The sequence below is a fragment of the Numenius arquata genome, chromosome 21, assembly GCF_964106895.1.
Source record: "Numenius arquata chromosome 21, bNumArq3.hap1.1, whole genome shotgun sequence".
In the NCBI taxonomy this organism is placed as follows: Eukaryota; Metazoa; Chordata; class Aves; order Charadriiformes; family Scolopacidae; genus Numenius; species Numenius arquata.
In genome coordinates this window covers 5,176,765-5,203,022 of record NC_133596.1, presented here as the reverse complement: position 1 = coordinate 5,203,022, position 26,258 = coordinate 5,176,765, and the positions used below count along the sequence as shown (strand labels likewise).

Here is a 26,258-nt window from a genome sequence, read left to right as displayed (position 1 = left end):
CAGATTTCAAGGCCCCGATTCAGCATGGTATTTAGGAAAATTCCTAACTTCCCACACGCTGATCCACTGATTTCAAGACGGATGTACTCGACAGCAGCGCTGAGGTGCCACCAAGGGTGTAAGTTTAATAATTCACACACACACAAGCATTTGTCAGCTACAAGATAATCAGTAACACGTGGTGATTTAATACAAAAAGCCTGGTTCTCATACGGGAATCCTCTGGTATTTCCCACCCAGATTTACTCAGAAAGAGTTTCTCTGTGAGGTGAACATGTACGTGTACCCATGCATGCACACGTGTGTGCACACGCATACACACATGAGGATTGTTTTCTAATGACTGCCAAAATTAAAATACTAAAATATTCCTAAAATAAAAATAGAAACATGAGCCTGAGTTTTAGGGCAGAGACACTGAAAGGAATCCAAAGGAGTTAAGTTCCTTTTCAATTCAATGAGACATAAATGACTAATTCATTTAGGCTTTTTTGTTATAACCCCACCTGAGACTCGCTCTTCTTCCATTCCTATCAGTATCTCTCCGTGCTTATAGACACTGATAGTAACCTGCCCTGTTTCAGAACCATACTTATTCTTGACGTAGATGCTGTATTTTCCTGTGTCTTCGTTGCAGACTTTCTCTATGGTAATTGTGACAACTGTCCCCTTCACATCCATTTTGTAACGATCTTTAAAGACGATAACCTTCTCATTTTTGAACCAAGTGATTTCTGGGTAAGGATCTCCAGATACACAGCAAGTTAAACACAGGGTCTGGTGGTAAAACACATAGCAGAAATAGATTATGAAAATATAAATGAGCAACGAAACTCAGTTGATGAGAAATTAAGAAAAATAAAAATCAATTCTCTTAGATTTTCAATAGGTGAGATTCCAGGAATGCCCACTCCTTTTCCTGATACCCTCCAGTACAATCAGGATTAACCTGGCTGAATTTACTGGGCCTGACTCATATTTGTGCTACTATCTTTTTATAGCTTTCTTACACTGTAAAGTGGTACTTAAATAGGCACAAGGTGAATTTGCAAGTACTTCACAGGATTTTTATTCTGCCTGTGTACCAGTAAAGGGGAACGTGACTCAGAAACGTAAGTGGCAAGTTTATATGATGGGAAAATCAGGTCCAGCACTTAAAGGCCTTAGTCTAAGCCTATGAAATGGGAAGACAACAGGAAGGATCTGGTTGTGAAACAGACCTAGGAAGCAGTAACATCCGAAACCTGCAAGAAATAGGTTCTGTGCCACAAAGAGCACCTATGGAAGAAGAGCAGAAAGCACATGCATGTTTGGAAGCACCATCAACAATGAAGGGGGCTGATACAAGTATTACCGAGGGTACCATTTCACACCTTTGGCACTGCAGTAGCTCAGAATAGCTGCTGGGAACATACAGGAGGGGAAAACAGTTTTCTCCCCATCAGTTATTCTTCTATGTCTGTGCAAGGGCCAATTATACCAACAGTTACTCAATATTACCTTGTCCTCCATAATGGTGGCAACATCTGGCAGACCTTGAACAACTCTGGCGCGACCTGGGAGTGAACAAATATGACCTTTTAGTTTTACGTGCCAGCATCCCACTAGGCTTTGCTTCACAGAAGGAAGGAAATTAATTGACTTACACTTTTCTGCTATTGCTGCTTCCCTGAAAGTGAGAGAGAGAATTATAGTGGTTTTATTTATTAGGCATTGTATTCTCAATACAGAATATGATGCTCAAAATAGATTTAGCTGTGAAAATATTTAGGCAGAACTTACTTTAGCCTTCTGTGCTCAGCCAGGGCATCTTCAAAGGCTGCAAGGAATGTAAAGGTTTTAGGGAAAGTTGCCATTTATTTCATTGGACTTAGCAGATTTAACATAATGCATCAGTGTTGGAATTACAGGTATTTGTGCCCATAGATAAGTATAATTATCATCTAGACAGTATCTATATCTGCCTTAAGGAAATATGACTCGATTTATATACTTCTGAAATAAGTGGGATCTAGTACTCCCTTTCCAAAGAGAAGTCCAGAGGAGGCTAAAAAACCCCCAACTTTGAACAGTTTGGTAAGGTCTTTGTAAACCTGAAGCTACATTCTCTTTTCCAAGATGCCACCTGTAAGCTCTGTTGGTCTGTGGGGGAACCGGACGCATCCCAGGAGCAGCTGCCCTGCCACTCATCCTTTCCCCAGGAGTGCCTTACACTAGTTCAGATTCCGGGAGCAGCAAGGCTCCCTAAAGGCTTCAATCCTTTCTGCTGTGCATGTCTCCTCTCCCTGTGTTTCCTCTGACTTCTATGGGCACTTCACTGTCCTGAACCCAATTTTATAGCGTGCTCTCATGGAACTGCAGCTCCAGCTCAAATAAGGCAGAGAGTAATCACTGCCCACGATTAGAAGGAATCTTGGAAAGCAGCTCAGGTGTGTCTCACTCGTATGACAGTATCATTTGACTCAGCTTACCTTGTCCAGACAAGTCGGTTGACAGTTTGCGAGAGTTGTTCCCGTCAAATAACTCCAGGGTGTATTTTCCCTTATCTGCATCGGTTGGGTTCAGTATGTGAAGCCAGATCTGATTCATTGTGCTTCCAGTTTTCAGTCTGTCACGGCTTTCCAGTTGTTTCTCCCTAAGTAAACAAATGATATAATTTCAACAGTATTTAGCAGAGCTGTAAAAATTAGAGTGCTAACTTTTTTTAGACTTATATTGCTTAGAATAAGAGAGTGGGAGTCAGGACCTCACTGTTAATTTCATGGAGAGTTATGTGCTCAGTCACTTTTGACAATCTCACGGGGCATCTAGCAGTGTTTTTAGGCAGTTTGCCAAACCTCTAAAAACTCTACAAAAAGACCTCTTGGTTCTTATTTAGGAAATTAAATAGGATTTAGATGTCGAATATTTGTACACGTTTAGCCCTTAAACGTTATTAAAAATTGGCCTTCTTATGTACATGTGTAGGTGGTACCTAATAAAACACCATTTCTCTATTTTATGAAGACATTCTGAGGCTAAATTAGCTAGTGTTTGGAAAGAATTTTATAATGTTTGGGAATATTTGTTAGTCAGAGTGGGGTAATAAAGTGGTGTAGGGAAGTAAAAAGTAGTAGAAATAAAGAATTTGAAAAAACCAACAATTTCTTTTCCTGTCTGTAACTGAGCGGTACCGTTGAAGGTACTGCTCAGTTACAGCCACCGTGGATACAGGACTCCGTAAGCCTTCCAAATATGTTTTGGAGACTTACTTGTGATACCAGGTTGTTTTCATGTAGTCTGTGTAGTACTTCACATCTGTGTAGATTTTGATGCCTTCTTCAGTAGGCTGAATCTTCAGAGGTGTCGCAGAAAGAGCTAATAGTGTAATTGAAAGACTGAAATTGAGGAGGATGCTCAAGAATGCACAGTTTTACACATTACACAAACAAAAGCCCAAGCGACCTATTAACATTTCTCCTGGAGAATGTGGCTAGGTGAAAGCTGCATGGAATTCTACCTCTTGAAGACCCTGGATCTTTTAGCCAAAAGCTCGTAGAAAACTGTCAGCATCTCTTCTAGAGACCTGGGTCTGGAATACACATCTCAGATTGAAATAGTGCAACTTGCCCAAATTCACAAAGCAAGTGATGTGACAAGGAGCGGGCTGCTGGCATGTAAAGGTCTCAGAATTCAATTTTAAGTGCAGAGGGGTTTATCTCCCTGGGTTTATTTACTGACCATCCTCCTTGACAGTTCAAAGGTGCTTCTACAGGAGTAGTAAATGAATGGTATCGTACTTGATCCAAACCCAGCTCCTGAGCGGTTTGCTCTCATTGTGAGACCCCACCTTTCTCCCCTTCCGTTATTACTATGTCAGCTGCTGAGAAATGACATACCACTGATCCTACACAGCTCCTTGAGAAGGTCTTCAAAGGCTGCAAAGACATAAAGATATGTGTCCATAAATACAATATTTAGCAAATCACACTTGATCTATCAACTTAATTTCATTATGTTTAGAGTGTGTTATATCTAGTAGTTATTCATTGCCTTTTTCTGTTGCAAAGCTCACTCAGAAAGGAGTTTTTGCCACTGACTCAATTATTTTTAGATGCTGGGCATTTCTTACTAAATTTAGATGCTTCTATCTTCCTTAGCACTCAACATATGCAACAGACTGCCTCACAGAAAGCAGATTTATGTAGCAGGTTTAAATGATTCCAGATGTCAGGGTAGGATTTAATCTTTGAGAAGCAGAAACTTCTGATTGATGCTGAGTTGAAGCGACTGAAACGTTACTGAGCTTTTAACTGTGGTGCTTGACAGAATTTATAATGCAGTCATAGCTTGATAAATGACTATATATGTAAATGACATTAGAATGTCGGAACTGCATATTTATTTTTCCATTTCCAGAGCGTATTCAGAACACTGAAAAGTGAGGCAGGAATCTGTAGTAACATGTAATTATTTTTCCACTTGATGGTGTCTTTAACAACTATTGTGTCATTGTAATTTAGCCTAGATATTTTTTTCACTGGAAATGAAAGTTTGTGGAAATGGAAGTTTGTTCTCTTGATGCTTTGGAGGACTGGCTAAACTTCCAGGAGTGAAAAGTTGCCTGTGGATTATCAAATGAAGTACAGTACAGACAGATGCAAAACCAGCTCTAAGATCAGATACAAAGGAGAGTCTTATTCTGTTCATTGGGCTCTGTATAACTCTTGCAGAGTAAGAGACTGTTTTACATAGTGCATTTTATGACTCCAATCTCACATGAAATACTTGTGATTTTTAAAATGATCAGCATATATATATATATATTTATGCTATAGTAGATCAGAAAACTCTTTAAATTTGACCAGTAACTTTTTAATGCAGGTTTAAATCCCTATAGAAACATGTAGAAACTACGGTAATTAACAGTGTGGTAGGAAGTTATGAAATTTGTTTTTAAATCTAAAATGAATCCCAGGCAGGGGTGTGAATATGTATTATTGCCTGATACAAGGTTCTCTTACCTCCTTTTGTGAGATCAAGTTGGGTGTAGTCCTCTCCTCGGTCATCTGAAACAAGGGCTCTGTATTGGCCCTCGTCTGCTTTGGTTATCTAGCAAATACATATGTACATATGTAATATTTATTTTAAAAAAACCACAAACACACACACACACCCCCCAACAGAAATGTCACGTATTATTGAAATGGTGCAGGATTTGGAAAAGGGGGAAAAGGTGAGATTTTCTTGTTCCCTCCCAATGAATTTGGCTGGATGGATCACAAAGGAGGGCAAAAAAGGCAATTCCCTCCAAAGCCTCCTTTGAAAGGTTAGAGGGGCCCCTGGTACATTATGAACTGATGTGTTGTCAGTTATGGAGAGTCAGCGTCTCAGCTTTTGCCCTCAGTCACCCTGTACCACTGCGTGGCCTTAGTGGAGTAAGGTACAGGTATGTCTGGGACTCGGTTATGACCAATGCCCACTGCTCCCTAAATTTTCCTCCTGTCGCTTTGCCAAAGCTCTTGACTTCCAGCCTGCAGTGTTCCTGCTGGTCCTCAGACTTGTGTGAGCAGAGATCCCCTTCACATACATTTATCTGCTTGTTTTCTATAGCGTTTTCTCAGCATTTGTTCATTTCCTTTCATTTAGTGGCCACTACCCAAAACACACATTGAACATTAATAAAGACCAACCCATATTTTTTGCATTTTCATGTGATCACCAAAGTTTCTGAGTTACTTTATGTTTTTCACCTTTTTAATAAGAAGAGTTCCCATGCCAGTCTGTGGATCAAACACACCACCTGCTCGTTCTTTCTTATTGAAGAACCACTGGAAGCTGGTGTCTTTTCTCAGGTTTGTTGCCTGTTTGAAGTCAACATTTAGAAGTCAGGGTTCCAAATACATTTTATATCTGAATGTTTGGATGTCTTTCTAATGTGAAACATCACTTGCATTAGAGGATTGCTGCAGAATCTTAGAAACTTCCTTCTTTATTAAATATCTGTCCAAGATACACTATTTCTTAACTTTCATTGGTCTGCAGATAAGCGTTTGGATGAGCACTGTTCATATCCTTCCCTTAAAATTCACACCTCAAATTTAATGCTAAAGAAATTTAAAATGTGCGGCTGCATCACACAGCTGTATGTACCTTGCAGGTAAGGAGTACTTCACAGTTCTCAGTAACCTTCCATTTCAAGTTCTCTATAAAATGTGGACCTATAAAGGAAAATAAATGTCTTCAGCGATGCATTTCTGCAGCTCTGAAGCGTTACCTACAGAAACGCCTCCATCTAGTGGTGAATCCCCACAGTGCGGGCTGGAGGGAATGATTCATGTGCTGACTTTTGCATGCAATAGGGCACCACAGTTTAGAGCATATAATTATTGCTGGGTTTGTATTGTCTTTAGGTAACGTATCTTTGTTCTTTGTTGAAGAATCCTATCTTAAAATGTAGCTAACGATGCTGCTTAACCACTCCTTTATGACTCTACTTTGCGTCAAGTCAGTGTAGGAGTTGATAGCTATTTTCCAGGTGAATTGCAATAGGATAGAAAAGCCATATACTTTCTGATTTTCTTCCTGATTCTGGGAGGGTAAACAGGGGGACAGATTACTTTATATACACTTTCACCTAATACTAAGCATCTCTGAAGACAGGAGGCTAGACCTATAGTCTAGTGTGGTATCATGGTTATTAAGTGAATATTATTATCCCTGCTCAAAGGGCATCACCTTTCCAATTGTAGTATTTTTTTCTCTGAAACTGTTTTATAAAATTCCTTATTCATTAATAGAAGATGGGGGATAAAATGAAAGTGGAATGCATGGTTCTTTTTAAACTTACCTAGAGAATCCTGTTTTCTACAAGGAAAGTGAGTGGATCTTAATGACATGGTATATATTCAGATTGGACAGTTTTCAGAATTCAGAAATGTTCAGTGTTACAGCAGTGATGCAGAAGATCTATGGTGAGGACTGTGGCTAGCATGGCTAAAACTATTTAAATAAATTATTTTGACGTTTAGGAGCATGGCAGAGCATCTTAAAATAAGGAATCTTATCCTAGTGTATTAATAAGCTTAAATAATAGACTTTAAAAAGCCAATAAAAGTATTTAGAGCACTCGGTGAAATAGCTTTGCTCAGGTTTTGCCATCCTGTGGGCACAGTTCCGGCAAGTCATTAACCTTACCCTGCTTTTTCTTCCATTCTCTCCGTTTTGCATCAGCCTCCTCTGCAACTTTAGCAAAACCTGTGAGAACAGCAACGGTCAAAGTCAACAACCCCCCACTCTTTCTCAGTGTAACACTTTAGAAATTTCTGATCACAAAATGCATTATCATTAGACCCTAACATTTATTTTCATTAAAACAAAAGAGTCTCTGAAGACCTGACCATTGTGCATTTAGGAAATGAAATGGGAGTCTTGACCGTGCGAAAGGTAGGCTAGAAGCCCTGAAATTAAAATGTTTAAAAAGTAAGAAACACAGAAGGCAGAGAGCATAGAATTTACCACTGTTTTAGACAACTGCATGTAACTTCAGTTATCTCTACTTCCTTCATTGTCAGCAAAGAAAAATGGGCACTTTTAGAGCACAATTCATTAAACTTATTTTATATCCTGAACTTAGCATGTGCTGAATCACTCAGTAAAACCCTATTTCTCTCCACCGGTTGTAAAGGGAGTCAAGTAGACTTGGCATTTTATAGTCACTTTCCATTCAAAAGGTTCAGAAGCTTTAGAAGGTCACTTGAAAGCAAACTGTTTGCAAGAACTGAAAATAGAGATAGACATTCTATGGGGAAGTATTTGAATGAGAATCTTGTTACTTTCTATTTTTAATTAACTAAAAAAGGCTCTCTGTTCTAATATACAAGGACCCTTTATGTTTCATGTTCAGTTTGCTTTGTTGCTCGAGTACAGTTGACACTGGTTTCTTTATTACATTCAGTTTAAAGCAATTAACCAGCTGTTAAATACACTGAATTTTCAATCTGATCCTGTTCTGAGATAAGTGAGTACATGTAATAATACATGTCATAGAGTTTACTTCCAAGACACAGACAGTTTGCCATAGCAAGATAATATGTAAAACATTTGAAAAAAATAACTAAGCATGCCACTGGATATTTTGCTTTAGCAGACCATTTTATCATCAGGACCCTATTTATGAGACCAAAGGCTACCATTTATGTTAAAGAGAAATTCAGATAGTTTCTTACATGATTCCTGGGCTTTAAATGTGTGCTAAAATAAATATTTGTTCTCCCGATTCCCAGTGTGCCATTATAACTGTCGGAAATACTTTCGGGCCTTAAGTGCCTGGAAGACTTTCCACTGAGCATGGCAGTCTATATTTGATCCTGAATTTCCACTTACTTTCATCCACGAGAACTAGGGTGAATTGATTTTTAGCTTTTCCATCTTGCAGCTGGGCTGTGTACATCCCTTTATCGTCAGCGCAGAAGTTCTGGATTATCAGTTCTACAAGACCTTTTCCTTTGACAAAATTTATTTTATGTGTCTGTGAAAAACAAAGGAAATACCATAAACTGAATAGTTTTTCCACAGCGGAACTGTTCCAAGATCAGATCCTGGCATAACATCTTCCAAAACATGCAGATATTTCAGTTCTTTTATATATTTCCTTCATTTTACAGGAGTAATGAAGCTGATGCACTCTGATATTCTGTCTTCTGGGATTCATCTATTATTTGTTTATGGATATAGCTATAGTAGAATTTAGAGTTTTCTCTGGGAGAAAGTTTCTCTTAAAACCACACAACACAATACATTCTTTCTTGTTTGACATTACAGATTTTTCAGCTTACCAGAATCTGTATGAATTTGAGTCTAATAGAAATGTTGCGCTTAATTACAGGTCTGTGGCATGTAATTGCGTATTTGGGCAATGATGAGTAATATTACCACCCTCTTGACATCATGCAAGCACTACTGAACCTTTTATACATACACCCCGAAACCTGCCAGGCGCTTAAACAGAAATATCATCACTATGCCTTACCACCTTGTTTGCTCTAGGCAAATATTATCATTACAAAGAGCTTGACAAATACTTTGTAATTGTGCCTGACCATGTCAGTGCTCCAGTGTAGAAAAGACAGTTCTGAGGACAAAGCCTTCAATAAATTTGCTACCCATTGCTTTAAAAAACCCCAACATTGCAATAACAGCTCTGAAATTCTTTGGCCTAGTCCTATCCCTCTGATATATCTGTGCTTTTTGTTATCTCGGCGTTGCTACGCTGCATTTAACTGACAGGCGAGTGATTTATATTGTTCTTCATTCTCAACTGTTCTCCCCTCTGGTCCTGTCATTCCAAATACTTTTTAAATGTTATAATATTAACTTGATATGGGAAGACAAGGAAGAGGCTAGAGCAATTTTTTAAATGCATCAGAAGGTTGGAGTGCACTGTAACACATGATGCAGTGTTAATTCCAGCGCCTCAGACTGAGAAATAAATCACTTTCATCTGCTCTTAGAATTCGTGAGATTTATCCGTATTCCGTTCAAAGAGACAGGGTGGGAAGCTTGCAGCTTTGCTTGGTAAAGCAGGAGAAAAATATCCTGTCTCATTGTGAGAGACGGATAGCATTTAGCATCCACTGAAATGAGTCGGGTTTGTTCATCCAAGACAAAGCTCTCTCTCCCGCACAGGTGCGTGTGTAGTATCAGATGAATTACACTGAGGTTTGTGGTCGGAAAATTCCCTTATAAAAAGGAAGTCTCTGCTGCAGCAAGATTGTCAGGGGCAGCCTCTCAAGAGGAGGGGATAAAAGGAAAGCTGGCTAAGGAGGGGACGCTCTCTGAGTTACCACCGCAGGTTTTGCTGGCCACAGCACTGAGGAATATTACACTGTCGTTAACTAAGGGCGTCAGTGCTGCAGCCTTGCTGGATACTGGACAACTTGAGAATCGGACAGTTTGGCTTTCTGTTTCTGCACAGTGGAAAACCAAGCCCTAGACACTTCAAAAACATGCATCAAAATATCTGATGGGAATTTAGAAAACTGGGAAAACACCCATTTGTTCTGTCTCCCTGTTCAGCAGGGGAAAGTAAGTCAGAATTAAAACCAAAACAAACCCAAACATACTGGAGTGCTTGTAAGCTCCTTGTCATTGAAGATTAAATGCAGCTCTGCATTTGGTGACAGCTTTTCAACCTCCAGCCATAGCCGCACTTCTCCTTTCTCCAGAACATCAACGTTCCACCCAGATATCAGCTTGATCACTGGAAAACAAAGCGAACCACGGAGGGGAATTCACAGGTGACCACAGACTCTGGCTCAGCCAGGGTGATGCCAGGCTTCCCCTTTCAATATGGTAGTGGCTTCCTACTGGTTCAACTTACGTGGGTTCCTGATTTCATGGCTACGTTTCAATAACTTGTCCAGATCTGAAATGCAAAGAATAAAAAGTCATTTATATTAGTACAACTCGGCCAAAATGAATTCATTGTATTAATTTAATTTAATTTGTTAATGAGCTTTATTTATGTCAAGAAGAAGATGATAAGTACAAAACATTCGATAGCGGGGAGGACTAGAATAGGTTGTGAAAATTACTCTTAGTTATGTCTGAATAAAATGTTGGTTGTATCAATTCAAGAAACATGTTAAAGAAGTTTTAAATCACTGTGACAGTGTAGCTGTGTGTGAAATCTGAACTGTAATGGAAAAATGACCTTCCGGGAGCATGGAATCTTTTCCTAGGGGACTGTAAAAGACACTGCCCTTGAGCCTTCAAGGAATGGAAAACATCTTTCTAATGATGCCACTATCATTAAGTGACATCAGTCACTTACTGTTCCTCTACAAGAAACTTTCCTCTAAGAATCTAATATTAGAAAATTATGGCTCAGTAGATTTTTGTTCTTGGCAATTTTTAGTTTTTACCTTCTTTTGTTAAAGTGCAGCTGGCGGAGATATCGTCATCTACATCCGTGACCTCCACTGAATATATACCCAGATCCTTTTCTGATGGGTCTTTCAGTATAAGCTTAGATCTTAGAAATAAAAATAATAATAATAAAAATTATATTTTCCTCAAAATTATGTCTTTTGTAACAGAATGAAAAACACTTGATACACCCAGAACATCAAATATAGTACTCATTGCCATGTATATATGACATTGAGGAGCAAGGCAAAAATGTTAGCAATATGATGACTGATGCTTCCCTTTTGTGACCTGAAGGTTGCCCCGAATGCCCCATTTCATGGAGACCAGAGCTGAGAATCAGGGACAGAGATTTGTGGTTCAGTAGTGTATATGTATTTTAGCTGAATATTGGAAGGAGAGGGAAACATTTGTCTTCGCATTTTTTCTCTGTTTAACGTGTTCTTTATTCGACAGTCCACAATTAGTTTTCTCAATGTGCATGATGTACTCACTTATTGCCTTTCTCTTCAATCTGAACTCTGTCAGCATCTGGTGGTCCTTCATAGTCCTTTGACCAGATAAATTCGGAGTCGTCATTCTTTTCAGGAGCTTCAAAAGCCATATAAATGAAGCCCTCTTCATCGACCCCAAGTTCAATTTCATTTGTGCCTGTATGAGCAAAAAACCCACAAAACACTCCTTACCAAAACAGGTCAGGGCTTAGCTTCTGGACAGCTAACTCAAAAAAACCCCCAAAACCAAACCCTAAACCCCAGAGTGTCCAGCTAGAGTCAATTACTTTGGGTAATTTGATTTGCTAATCTTTATTTTGACTGAGGTTCTTTCTTGCTATGAAACATGTAGCTGATGTTTCATAAAGGAGCTTTTTACCAGGATCATCACAGTATTTACAGACTCGCACAATCTCATCACTTTTAGTTTCATACCGGGCTTGGTTTTAGCCACCACAGGGTCTGAGGGGAGTGAAGGGGGTCCAATTCCAGCCTTGTTCAGTGCTCTTACTCGGAAAATATAACATTTCCCCCTTTCCAGATCTGAAACCTGCAGGTAACAATAACAGGCATTAACATAAGAGTAAGTGAGAAGGGACACTTGGATACTAAGTGCATGTACAGACCTTCATATGGGTGGTGGCTATGGACTGCTTGTTTATTTGAGTCCATTCCTCTGACCCTTCTTCACACATGTCTATATAATACCCCGTGACTGGTCCTGCTCCCATGTACAGTGGTGCTTCCCAGTGTAGCTTCAGGGACGAGTCTCGTACCTCAGTGCACTTCACGTCGTAGGGGGGGCCTGTGCAAAAAAGGGCAGGCTGTCAAACAGTAACATTAAGAAATTAAACTGACTACGCTTTGTTTGAGTTTGAGATCAGAAAGCAGAGAGTTTTAAGATAACGAGTAGTAGGTCCACAGGAAATGCCTTCTATACTAATTAACTGTAGAGGTAGGTTCTAGAAAAAAGCATCCATCAGCTGGTTTAATGGTATTTGCTTCGGTGGAATATACAAAGACGTTAAGATATTAGATCCAGAGTCTTCATTCCGTGGAAACACTATTAAAAACACCTGGTTGCTACATCTGTGTAATGCAGAAATAATACCCTGTGTCTGAATCGGAACGTCCCTAGAAGTGTGTGTGCTTTTCTGTTCTGGGAGCCACCCTTACGCACATCTGTAGGTTTCAGAAGTGCCTTGGATTCACAGGAGAGCGAGGAGGTAACTTGGTGATACCTGGGGATATTTTTCTGGCTGTTACTTTTACACGAGAGATACCTGGTTCTGGCATCGTCCATTCCTCACATCTGAACAAGTCGCTGGGTTCAGACACTTCCCCAACACCAGCCATGTTCACTGCACAGGCTCGGAATTCGTACAGGTGTCCTTCCTCAAGGCTGCTGACCTTTGGGTTCAAAAGTGCAAACAGACTATTAGTACAGCCCTGCGTGGTTGTAGTCTTGTGAGGGTAGGAACAGAGTTCTAGACTAGAGGAAGTTGAGGAAAAACAGCTCAACCCTTGTTGCAGCTACGGTCCCCTCTATGCTTAAAGAAGGACAGGATTATATCTGAAGTGAATACCGTGTAAACTCGTTGAGGAATTGGGTGAATATTGACTTCATGCCAATCTAGTTCAGAGGTATCGTGCTGATCTAGGAAATAACCCAGAATCTTTGTTCCTCCCTTGCGCTTCGGGGGTTTCCAGCCGATGGTCATGGCAGTCTTCCCACAGTTGAGAAGAACAAACCCATGCGGTGCTGATGGACGAGCTGCACGGCAAAGGGAGAGAGAAACCCGGGTGTTATTCACTGCAGGTTTGGGATCTAGGGATCAGGAAAAAAGGTGTAGGTATGGGATAAACTGGGCTGAGGTAATTCTATTTGTGTTAAGGCCCCCCTAATACCACTTCTGCAGTGTAAATGTATTTGAAAAGAGCAGATTCTTATTTGGAAGTCACAGCAAAAGTCACAGATGTGTCTCAGGACATTTCTTGCCTGTTGCTTTATGGTTTGTCTGACAGAAAAGATGGAAGCAGTGGGTCGATAAAATGGAGAAGATGGAGGGTTAATGGGGTTGGTAGGATTTTGAAATTGCCCCTGGAGAAATTCACAATGCTGATTTCAAGATACCAGCATAATCGAGCACTTAAAATGGTCACTTGTACCAGTGCCAAATTAATACTGAAAATGTAACACACTGCTGAGTCCAAATGCTAATTAACTGTCCACCCTTGACAAGTATAATTGATGGCGGAAGCTGTGGGGTACAAGAAAATCAGTTCCCTGTTGCTTTGCTTTGCTTATTAGAATCACAGAATCACAGATCTCTCCACATTACCACCACTACATGGAATAATGGCTATGCACGATAGATATATTTTTGAGGGATTTAATTTTTGTGTGTATGTGCATCTATATGTTACTACTTACCAATAGCTGGCCTCACAACGATAGGATCTGTTTCTGGTGAGCTTTCGCTTAGTCCTGCCTCGCTGACAGATTTCACACAAAAGACGTATTCTTTTCCAGGCTGCAGCCCAGGAACAGTAAATCTAGGGGAGCAAATTAATATGTTTGTGTTTGACTGTTCAAAGTACAGGTAAACAGTCTTTTGAACAGATAGCAATACATTTTAATAAGGCATTGTTACTTAAATAATCGTTATTTGCCATTGCAAATTAAAGTGCAGCGTGCCACGTAAAATGGCTACCAATAAATCAGACGGTAAATGCAGATCAGATAGAGAGGTGTCACGCTGCGGGCTGGCATTGTCACTAGAATAAACAGGACTTTTTAATGGACTTTTTCTCCTTGACATGTCACCCCCACAGCTAGAGAGGTATTCTAAATCCTGTGTGTGAGTGACACCAACTTACTCTACTGGAAAGCAAGCAAGAAGGAGGAATGTGGTTCTGCTGGTGCCACAGGGTCAATCTACCTTAGAATAATAGAATGGTCTATGTTGGAAGGGACCTTCTGCAGATCCAGAGTCTGTGGAGATACAGGCAGGCTTTGCTGTCAGTCTGGCTTTGGGTGTAAAAGCGAGACTTTGAGCAATGCTTAACTCTGAAAGAGGAGGTGGTGTTTGTGTGTGCAAGCCTATGTGTGTGCGGTGAAGGAAGCTCTTTTTTTTTATCTATCTGAAACATGACTCCAGCCATAAACGGAAGGATCCAGGTTGTCACTCTGTCTCCTCTCGGTGGGGTATAATAGCTGAACTCACTCGTTACATGTCACAGGCTTATTATTGACGGTTTGCCATTCTTCTGTTCCAGTCTCTCGACAATATATGTAGTAACCAAGAGGCTCCAGACCATCCTTTAACTTATCCCATTGCAAAAAAACAGATGTTTTGGTGTCTCTGAAAGCTAAAACCTGAGATGGTGGAGGCAGAGTAGCTAAAAAAAGAATAAACAGAGAAAAATGGGGGGGTTTAAAATTAATGATTGGAAAAAACATTATCAGTGAGTTGGCCTGTTTGATTTATTAACTTTTCCGGAGCATCATTTTCAAACTAGAGCAAAATACCATGAACATTGTCCCAGTCTACAGCCTGTTTTTTTATGTTTGGGTTTGCTACACCTCATACTCCTCTCCCTTACAGCCCATTGATTCTGCAAAGTTACGCCTACTTAAACCTTCTCTGATGAAACGAGACTCTCATAGTAACTCTCACGTAACTCCAGTATGAAATGGGCCCCACTTGACTCTGGAGAAAAAAGCACAGTATGAATGAATGCTTGAATATAGGAGAGTATAAAAAAATAAAAGAAAGAGTGAGTGCTCATCTCTCTGCATAATGGAAACATGGGCATGAGTCTTTGCGTCTCTTACTGTTGTCAGCTCAGTTCTGGGAGGAAAACAAAACAAATCAGCACCGCAAAGACCACTGTTCTGTCTGAAGCCCCCAGAAACTGGCTGCTTCAGCAGTCACATCATTCCTTCCACCACTGCCCTGCGTAACCGCTCTCTGACACAGTGCTGGAAGCATACTTGGATTAAACACAGGCTTCAACTCTTTCTTATTTTATTAAATTTAATTCTCCCATCGTTGCTCTGTTAGATTTACACTGCGCTGACCAACTGCGAAGTAATTAAACAAGGATTTAAGGCTTTAAGAGATTTCCTGATATCAAAGCAACTGCTGTGTAATCATATACCATGAAGTTTAAAGGAAAGGGGGGGCAGGGGAACCCACATTACTTTCATAGTACATCTCCTTTTCCATATCGTTAGTGTAGAACATATTAATGAAATAATTACCCAGTTTTGCTCCAGCTGTTACAGGCTCACTGGGCAGGGATGGCTCACTGATTCCATACTTGTTAACGGATCGCACGCGGAAACAGTATGATTTTCCTTTAACAAGATCAAAGAGCGCAAATCTTGGGGAATTAACTGGCATATCCAGATTAACCATTTGCCAGGAGTTGCTGCCTACAATCGACTGTAACGAAAAAGGTGATGATTTACAACTCCTTTCGTAACTTGAGCTTAAAACCCTCCTGAGCAATAACAAAGCTGATCTGGACCAGAAAGTAGTTTCTTTAAAAAAACCTCAAAAACAACAAACAAATAAAAAGCCAAACCAAAAACGTAAATTATGTATTTCTTGTTGATATACCCACACTTTTCTCCCTTGGCAACAGAGGGCCCCTTTGCAGCAGAAATGGTACAGCAGGTGTGAAAGAGGTGGGTAGAAGATAATAATTAATCAGCAAAATCACCAGTGGGGAACAAGAAAATGCACTACTGTGCAGTTCTTCACAGCTTTTCCACACTTAAGGGCCCATAGGGCAGAAACAGCCTTCCTGTTAAAGATCTGCTGCTCTTCTGTGGTGTAAAACTTACTTGTTTATTCTTTGTTAATCATTACTACTGGAGTTGGTGTCTAGAGTCAGGATCATAGCTCAAGTCAACTGCGGAGCTGGAGAGAGGCTGAGCAAGCCATTTTTGAGGTTGTAGTTCATAGAATCATAGAATCATAGAATGGCTAGAGTTGGAAGGGACCTTAAAGATCATCTAGTTCCAACCCCCCTGCCATGGGCAGGGACACCTCTCACTAGAGCAGGTTGCTCAAAGCCCCATCCAGCCTGGCCTTGTAGTTCTCCAGTTATCGACACAGTGAATTGCCTTGCCTCTGCTATAGACCAGCTGAGAAATAAATCATTCTGTTCTGCAATTTCCTCTCCATGTGATATTCTTTTCTTACCTTTTCCACATAATAATTCAGTGGGTCTCTGCCTCTTGGATCTGGTTCGTCCCAGGCCAAAGCCACATAATCTTCTCTGACCTCACTTGCATGAACGTTGGTGGGTGGCAAGGGAATTCTAATGTGTCCTACGGGAAGTCAGAATAGGCTACACTTTAGTTATAATGTGGCAGGAAAAAAAAAGTTCTTTTACAATGGATTATGCTTTCCTACTATAAAGTAAGATTCTTCAATATTAAGGAGGAGACATAAACCCTTTGGGGACATAGAAGCAAACCAAGATTATTATAAAAGGCTTTGATATTTATTTAGGATAGTTTTGGATCCTTATGCAGCTTGCAATGATATTTCACCTGTATTTTCCTAAGTGTGTTTTCTTCAGTCATGTTATTACAGATCTCTTTGTTGTATAACAATCGTTTCTCTCTGAGAGAATGGCTCAGTATAAATTCAAACTTACCTTCCAGGTCATCCTTGGAAATTTCTATTGTCCTGCCTTCGTCGTACGGAATAACTGTAATGTCAAACAGGGCAACGTTATCCACTAAGAGAAGATGCTTGGGGCTTGTCAACAAAGACAGAGCACAGGACTGTCCTTTCGTTATATGCATATTTATACATTTCATTACACGTACAACGAAATGTCCTAACTGGCATTTTGACCTTTTTCCCTTCAAAATAGTACTAAGGTGGGTGCAGCAAAGGCACAGCATGGCAGTGTGTTGCGGTGATATCTGTGAGAATGGGGAGAATCTGGACAAACTGCGTTCAGTTATACTTGCAGCCTTACGTTGTACTTAAGGAGCACATTTTCCTGGTTTTAGTACAAACCTGTCACTCTCTTGTCCTTGCTGGGGTCATATGTTGTAACTGGATCACTGGGTTTTGAAGGATGACTGATGCCCTCTTTATTGACAGCCTTTACTCGGAACTGATACGTCTGGCCTTCAGCAAGGCCCAGGACAGGGTATCTGCAGGTTTTCACAGGCTTCTCATTGCACGGAACCCAATCCTCTGACCCAGCAACACACCTGAAATGAAACACAGCCCATGGAGTTCCTTTGTGCTTTTTCCACAACATGACCATGAACTTTTTTTGCTGGAAGATGACTGACATACAGACCTTTCAATATAGTATCCCAGGATCGGACTTCCTCCATTATCACTAGGTGCTACCCAGGAAAGAATCAAGCAGTCTTTATTTACATCATGGCATTTCACATTGAGTGGGGATCCAGGTGCACCAGCTGTTTCTGCTGCAGCATCTGTAGAAACACCCGGTGGTAATGGCTAGGTTTTTTTCTTCTCCGTACCAAAATTTTCATTCAATAGCTTAATTTTAAGCGTCTAAGGGCCTACATGTCAGCAATACAAGTCATATTTTCTAATATCTAAATCACTACTGAAAATAAGATTTGGACATTTTGATAATTGTATCCGTGCACAAAACTAGGAGACATTTTCTTGTGAATGAGGTTGTGAATTCTTTTATGCCATGGTCTTAGGAAAGGAACTTCTGTTCTAAGTTCTGTTCTAAGAATAGAATCCTGCTGATACCTCTAACAAACACATAAGTGGTCTGCTCTTTATATCCATCCAGCGAGGGGATGCGGACGGTGTAGAATCCCTCATCTTCTTTGTAAGCACATGACACCGTCAGAGAAGCCTCCCGGTCTTGCTGCTTTAGTTCCCGACATTCCGAGCTCTGCAGCAACTCACCTGTGAAGCATGAGAAGGGGTAAAGGATCTCCACCTGAACCGGCTGAGTCAGGAGTGGCTTCTTTCCAAATGCAAAAAAACCCACAGAGCAAGGCGGAAGGGATCTGTAAGACACTCCTGATATTATTATTCTGCCTCCAAGTTATGGTCATGGACTCTGATCCTACTTTGTTACTGTGCCTCTCTGTTCCCTTTGTACACAAATGCAGAGCAAAAAGCATGGTCCTTGTCCTGAAGAGCTTGCAGTCCAAGTGAAAAAGAGTATTAAAACGTGGCTTCAGACGAATTAGTGAGTAAAAGGTGCTCTTCACACCAGGTAAATGAATGCTCTGAAGTCTGCCAAGTGTTATGCCAGCTCTAACTGAGGATACATTACTGCTCAGCTCTAGGATCTTTTGTCCAAGCAGTGTTCAAAACCAAGGAAATGGAATGGCATCTACTGTGCATTTTGTGTATATCTGTCCAACAAACTCTGCCCAAATTCTCCTCAAATCACTAAAACTCAGTAGGTCCTGCCATTTTCACAGCTGATTCTGGCAGAAGTGCTGGAATGGCAAGAGCAGTCTGACTGCATTGCTTCTGCTTTCCAAGACTTCATAGCACAGAAAGATTCCCTGTTTGGCTGAGCTCGACATCCTGATTGCCAGCAGAACAACACAGAATATCCAGAAGTTTTTTTTCACTAGAGAACCACTGGCTTTTCAGTGAATTAACAAACACTTGGAGCTCCTAAACTATTCTTACAAGCAGAAGTACATCATTACCTCCAAAACATATTAATGGTATCATCTTTTTACAAATGAGAAAAACATACACATTAAATAGTAACATCTCTAGCTTGAGAAAAGTTGAGAGCAGCTCAAGAATCCTGAATTCTAATTCTCTTATGTGAACATTAGATCACAGCTTTGAATTCAGATGGTATATCCATGGAGATAAATGCATATAAACTTATCTGTTGCATACAAACCATCTCTGAACCAGGTAATGTCTCGTTGGTGTTCAAGTAAATCAGAAGAGAAGTAACAGGAGAGGGTGAAAGGCTCCTTTTCTCTTGAAAATAAGGGTTTCAATGGAAAAGCAAAATCTGCTTCTCTGGCCATGAGGGATCCTATGAAATAAGAGTAAAAGTCAGCATGAAGAAGAGACTTCCCAGAGCCTTCCTCCTTGTAGTATTTTTGTTACCATATATTTAGAGTGGTACTTGAGCCTTGCACTTTCACGTGCAGTCAGGCTAATAGGAAAAGCTGTAGATCAGAAAAAAAGAATCAAATTGCTTCAGGCTATAAGAATAAAAGAAATAATAAGGACAACAATCATTTACTCACTTCTGTATATTTCTGAATCAAATCCTGACTCCATTTCATAATATTCTATAAGACAAGAAGAAAATATATTTAGCAACCCTCCTGCCAGTGTTTATCTTCCCCTCAAAAACATACAACGATGCTCAGCAAACTATATTTTTCCCTCAAATCAGCTCTTAATGTGAACCTTCGAAGTGTCGTGATGTGGTAAAACATTAATTCATTTGACAGCTGATGAGCTTCACAAACAACCGAGGATGTATCTCATAGAAAATTGTTCATGCGACTATAGTAGTATAACTATTACTGCTTTAGATGCTCGCCTGCACACATTTAGCGAAGGAGTTGGGGGTTTTGTTCAATTTGGCTTCTGCCGTTTTAAGCTGCACTAGAAAAGTTACGCTGAATAAAAGCATTCATACAGAGAGCTACAACTTTTGTCATATGAGCGTACCAATGTGGTTCTGTCCAAATCAGATGTGTGACAATCTAGGATCGCCCATGACTGAAATGCGTCAATTTTGTCCCTGTTTGGAGACGGAGCGTGGCAGCGACTCGTTGCCACATATAGGAAAAGAATAAAGTATTGGTGTCATAAACATTACTGAAAGTGGAATTTGGCCAAACCCTGGGGTTTAAGCAGCATTCCCAGAGGATGACGTGGGATTCTTGAAGCCTATGGGCAACTGGGACTTCAAGCTTTAACCAAAAGAAAGAATATCTGTTCTGAGACACTGAGGTAATTCCTGGAGCTGAGGGAAGTGTGTTCCCCCCCTCCCAAATCATTTGCTTCAACAGCCGTGGGTTCTTTGGAGGCATCATCCATGAGCGCTGACCTGCTTCATCTGATCTAGCCTGGGAGAACTGCTGGCACCCCAGCGCGAAATGAAATGATTTGGAGCTGAAATCTAAGAACTGATACGCTTAACACAAGATGAAAGTGAGATACTTTCTTATCTTTATAAGCCTCAGGAAAAGCACAGAAAATAATGCCTATTTTTTCAGCAAATGAAGTTTGGCAGTAGCAGAGCTCGCTCATAAACAAAAGATTGAGTGTTAACAGCGGAAGAGGAAAGAAATATAAGGCACAAAAGGCAAAGCCCAGCCTCATCCCCCATCCTCTGAGACCCTCGGTGATGTCTTTAGGGAAAGTGAACTTCTGCCGTAGGAACCACGGATCCCTGAGACCCTCCCCTGGCATCAAGGGCATTCCAGACAGCATGGGGCCAGGAGAAGAGATACCATCGGCCTGCCTGGGGGATGAGGAATGTTTCCAGTGGAGGCAGGATTAAGGCCTTGGTGTAGTCTCTATTTTCAGAACGTTAAATGCAAATAGCAAAAGGAAGAATCATGTTACTGGGATGGCATTAGACAGGGTCACGGGAGAAGGAACAGTGTGGGCCGCTCACCCGCAATCGCAAGGAACAATGTTTGCGAGCTGTTTGAAATGCTCGTCAGGCCTGATGAAGGACGGTTTAATCAGGCACTTAGAGGTGAAGCGAGCAGTCCCACCCCAGGGTTCCGTGACAGACCACAGCTCTTGTTCTACTATCATGCCTGCTCTGATCCTAAAGATGCTGACGGGAATTGGGAGGAGTATGTGATTATTGCCATGGATTTTTTTTTGTTTCAGACAGCTGCTTCTGCTTTATGGCAAAGGCCCAGTTCCCGAGTTCTGGAAGTGCTGTAAGAACCTTTCTAGAAGAGAAGCTTTGCACACATGGTAACTTTTTCTGTGTTTCTGTGTTAGGGCGAGGGGAACTTAGGAATCTGGGAAGGCTCGCAAATGAAGGTTTTCTGAGCTGTTATATGTAACCCTTTAGAATTGATGTGTGCTGCATATTTCCAGATATGCTGAATTTTGACATTGTTTAATTAAAGGATCTGAAAGATATAAACAATACACTTCTATTACAATTCTGGAGTCACATTCTTCTGTACCCATATGTGTCCCCAAAGAGTATTCAGATGTGATCAAAACATGGCATGCAAAGAATAAGGATGATAACATAACCCATGACAGAGCCAAGAATATATGAAAGCACTAACAATAAATATACTATTTAAACCAAAGAAGACCTCTCCTCTCTGAAAAAATAGTTGAAGCTGGCTTTGCAATTCAGCCAGTTGAAGGAACCCAGCTCTTCGTGACCAGTAAGATGTCCAAAGCAAATGTGTTCCCTTCCTATTCCTCTGTCACCATTTGAATTACACCCTTGACTCTGTGAGTCCCACTGAAGTATTTAGTTGTTTACAGTTCTGTGGGTCTATTCTGTTCAGGCTTTTTACGACAAAATTGTTATTTATAGATACATGTATCTATATATATGAAATGTGAACAGCTAAACTATGATCCTATGATACTGCACTGCATATTTCTTAAAGCTTGATATAATTTCCCTTTTAAGTACTGGTAGTTTACTTCCTCCACCGTATGTCTGAATTTGGCTTGTGCAGAATGTGTATCTATGGAGTCTATGCCAGTTATTTTAAGAACAGCAGAGATCCAAAGAAGAAAATCTTGTATTTCCTCTTGGTAATTACTGATTTGAGAGAGAAATCAGGTATTCTATGCAATGTTGCTCTGAGAAATCCCCTCGAAAGCCACAGTACTTGTTAACCAACTTCTTGCTTATCTTTAGAAATGCAGCAGACTCTTTCTAAGCCTATTATGTATTTAACTGTGTGTCTGTTTCATATCAGTCCAGAAGAAATAAGTACCTAAATTTAGGAAAATTTCAGCACAGTGGAAGGACAGCTGTGTCTGTATGGAATCTGAAAGATTTTGCCTGAGTCTAGAAGTGACTGAGAAAGAGAAGCTGTTATATCGGCCATATACATATTAGTTAATAGTAGCTAAGGATTATTTTATCCACTTGTGCTTTTCCCTCGCTAATAACTGAGAAAAATTCTCCTCTCCTATTAACAGAGCGCTCCACTTCTTTCCTTGTTTTTCCAGAGTGCTTGTATGTTCCTGTGATATAATGTATAGCATTGAAAATAATTTTGAAGAATCTAAAGAATTTGTACATTTAAAACCAAAAGAACATCTACTTACTCCTGACAAGCACTGTAGCAAAGGAATAAGCCTCGCCATATTGATTCTTAACTTCAACACTATATTCAGCAGAATCTTCCATGGAGCATCTGGAAAAAAACATTTCCCCTCCATTTAGGTTTCAGTTATTGTTCATACTTCACGGGACAAATTCAAAGGGGTTAATCCCAGAAGTTAAAAGTAGGTATTTGCTTTTCATCAAAAAACCGCTTTTCCTTTTGATTACAAGGATTTCTTCTACTTAGTGGTCATTTTTTTTCTCTTGATACACAAAAGAATACCATTTCGAGTAATGAACAAGCAAAAGCCCCGTGGAACACTTGGTTCCACTGAAGATATACCTGTATCTTTATCACATGTATAATTCACAGAGTTGAACTAATGGCATTCTGATTCCATTGATCCGTCCTGAATCACATTGGTACATCCGCTCGTGAAGTGCTCTCCATGTGCATGGCCTTACCCCGAATGAGGAAATTTTGGCCATGCCTAAAAAGTGCAAAACCAAATAAGACCCTAAATTATTTTTTTTAAGATTTTTAAAACCTCATGCACTACTGTTGAGGTTGCTTCCTAGTGGCAAAGGCGTTGCTCAGACACAACACACTAAAGTCAAGCAGGGTCAGATTCCAGAAGAATATTCTTTTTTGTTTGTTTAGCATACACGAACAGGGAGTTTCGGGAAAGCAGGCCCTATTCAACTGAAAAGACAACTCAGACGAGAGCACATACGTTACCTGCTGATGTGCAGAGTCAGCATCCCAAACTGGTTTTTGATCTGGTATTTTCCTGCTGGGGCCAGGCGAGGATCAATACGGACTCCATTTTTATACCTAGTTGAACACAAAGGAAACACGCCGCTTAGGAAAGGATGGAGAAATTGGCTGGTAAAATTAAGACTTTATTTTAAAATTAACCATGTCAAACCCAACAGAGGCACACCAGAAGTGAGGAGCGGACAGAGTTCCCTCTCTTACAGATCTCCCACATCAATCCAGAACAGCCTGGTGCTAACCTAGATCCCTTTCCATGGTCCTGTGTCTGCTCCTTCCCTAGGGCTGCCTGCAGACCTCCCACGGGCAGCTTAGCGTCCGCTTATTGCTTCCCCCTCAGTTTACGCTCCCCGCTTTGTAGGTTGTGTGAGGGAGTTGGAGCAGATGTCTCTTGCTTCTTTGTGTTCACTGGGGATACGTGGGAGGTTCATATTCTCTTTGCTCTTTAAATAATTCAAAGATGTTGTTCTGGAAGGACACAGGACATCAGCAGCTCTGACAGTAGTGGAGTGAGCTGCCTACGAAGTCATTAGTAATCCAAATGTTTGCATACTTCAAACCTTCCATGGGAGGAATGGTCAATCGCTTTGACAAAGTGATCAAAGTACACTTTGCAAATTATTTTTTTGAGGTGATCTTCCGTTTATTTCTATCCCTCTGTTATTAATGGTAAATGCCACAGTCAGGCCCAGTACATGACACTTCCTCTTCTGTGGTTTGATAAATACGCAAAGCTGAGCAAATGAAAGAGTTGGTTTGTATTTTACAAATTGTAGATGCGATAGCAGTTTAATGCTAAAACTTGCATGGTGTCCAAGGTAGCCAGGCCTTGATGGTGTGTACGTGAGTGATGATTTAGTGCTGGCAATAGATTCTACTTTCCGAGACTTAAATTCCGAGATTGGAGGACGGCACCAAGGGGAACAGGGAGGTCTACGTGAATGTCAGTTCTATCCCAGAAGGAGGCCCATAGAACTGTCCATCGAATACTTTATGTCTTTACTGGTCCTAACAGTGGAACTGGAGAATTGAAAGTGTTTTCTGTGATTTCTGAAGCTCTCCGTTCCTTCTTTCTAGCAGAACACAGATGTTACTGCTTTGGTGGCTTCCTGAAATGCAGACAATTAGCCACATGGGCAGCATGAGTCATTGTCATCGACTGACCTACCAAGTCACCTGCGGCAGTGGGGAAGCCAGGACTGTACATGCCAGCGTCACTTCCATCCTCTCCCAGACCGCATGTACTCTCAGGGGGATCCAGAACATAGGTGGTCGCCCCGAACGCAGCTCAATGTATTCCTTCTCCTCGCGGGCCTTCTCTAGAGCCTATGACAAGGACAGACTAAATGAAGGCAATAGAAAGGGATTATGTTCTAACTACCCAAATTCTTTTACAAAGTGACATGAGTGATAATGCTTCAGTGCCAGGAGTCTAAGGCCTTATTTCTAATGGGTTTGAGGTTGTCCCAATGACTAATTAGGTTTAGTATCCTCTCTAGAATGCTAGTTAGTCTTGGCAATTTTAATCCTGTTGGCGTTTCTGCTACCAGTAGAGATGTCTGATCTGACCTTCCTCCGGAGGGCTTTCCGGTCAGCTCTCACACGCAGCAGCCTGCAGTTCCGAATAACCTCCTTTTCCAACTTTTCCATGTCATTCCCAAACCGAACTCTCTTTTGCCCCCTCTGTTCTAGCTCTAGGATGGCAGCTTCCCTTCTTGTCTTGTAATCCCTGCAAGAGAGGATGATAAAAACCAGCAAAAGTTAGGATTATACTTTTTATTTCATTTTGGTCTTCTTTTTTGTGGTTTTATAGCGCATATTTTTGGTTAAATCAGAACAAGTGCTAAGGACAGAAACATCAGCTTGCATGCGTTGTGGATGTCAGGCGATTATGGCTCATCGGAACCAGCTGTGCTACCGTGAGATATAACACCTTAACGGCACAAGAAGGGGATCCACTATATGACCACTTTTAAGCCCGGGTGGGGAACTGGGAAAAGGATTGAAGGGAGGAGGGATGTTGCTAACTGAGGTTGTTCAGCCATCACAGAAGGATGGACAGCAGGATCGCTGCCAAGATTTTCTAGGAAAGAGGGGGAGTTCGATGTGTTACCTTTAATTTATTAATCTGACTGTATTTTTCCATTTATTCCTATGAAACTTGGTTTCTCTTAAGCCCTTGTTTGTGAGCAGGGCAATATTGCTCATTAACACAGGTACCAAAGTGATATAATTTCATTTTCTTCATTTTAGCTGAGGTCTGGTGTTTTTCTTTAAAGGAAGAGCCTTAAAGGTTCTTTAAGGAAGTTTTTTCTTTTAAAGGAAGAACCTCTTGATTGTCCTGCTCTTTTTGCTTCTAATGAAATGAGTTGGAACCTGTGACCCCTGTATTACAAAGGCGATGTTTCATACAATGGTTGTATTTGAGTTATAATGATTTCTGACTTACTGTGGTATTTCGGTGACCAAGGCAAGGGCAGCTGCTATCGATAACTCTGAAAGGCTGAAAGTCTCTTCTTCCTCACTTCCGGAGGCAGACACACATAAAAAAATCCAGAAAAAGTTCTGTAATTTCATAAACTCAAAATTTAACAGCTCTGTGAATGCTCAGTACCGAGTGTAGAAAGTCCTGTCTGGACCTGATTTACTCGGCCTGTCCCTAACTCTGTGGCTTACCTGGTTTTGAACTTTTTCTTTCTCGTTGTGGAGGTCATTTGCAAGCTGTGTTGCCTCTCCTCCTTTTGCTCCTCCTCTCTGTGGTGGAAGAAGGCTCGGGTTCCCAT

The 26,258-nt window shown here is 40.8% G+C and overlaps 1 protein-coding gene across 1 annotated transcript; it reads right to left on the bottom strand.

The window, feature by feature from the left end:
• Positions 1-101: 101 nt before the first annotated feature.
• MYOM3 (myomesin 3) lies at positions 102-26,258 on the bottom strand. Its single transcript, XM_074161942.1, has 36 exons — positions 26,152-26,258; positions 25,925-25,999; positions 25,045-25,204; positions 24,644-24,801; positions 23,440-23,535; positions 22,703-22,791; positions 19,666-19,710; positions 19,308-19,448; positions 18,176-18,337; positions 17,742-17,883; positions 17,450-17,649; positions 17,079-17,132; positions 16,619-16,746; positions 15,670-15,853; positions 14,630-14,804; positions 13,837-13,958; positions 12,989-13,176; positions 12,686-12,812; positions 12,029-12,207; positions 11,838-11,952; positions 11,403-11,559; positions 10,905-11,014; positions 10,361-10,405; positions 10,104-10,240; positions 8,365-8,509; positions 7,177-7,236; positions 6,133-6,200; positions 5,733-5,843; positions 5,004-5,091; positions 3,879-3,917; positions 3,252-3,357; positions 2,472-2,635; positions 1,783-1,819; positions 1,647-1,669; positions 1,501-1,556; positions 102-777 (listed from the first exon to the last, which is right to left on the bottom strand). The coding sequence occupies exons 1-36, from the start codon at positions 26,256-26,258 to the stop codon at positions 478-480; spliced, it is 4,293 nt and encodes a 1,430-aa protein (XP_074018043.1). The 3' UTR covers positions 102-477.

What these genes read in the sequence shown, in the direction of transcription:
- MYOM3 (XM_074161942.1), bottom strand. Translation starts at nt 26,258, where the DNA reads ATGGGAACCCGAGCCTTCTTCCACCACAGAGAGGAGGAGCAAAAGGAG. An exon ending in TTGGTCACCGAAATACCACA is followed by an intron (nt 25,205 to 25,924) that starts GTAAGTCAGAAA and finishes CCTCTCTTGCAG; the next exon opens with GGATTACAAGACAAGAAGGG. An exon ending in CTGCACTTTAACAAAAGAAG is followed by an intron (nt 10,406 to 10,904) that starts GTAAAAACTAAA and finishes TTTGCATTTCAG; the next exon opens with ATCTGGACAAGTTATTGAAA.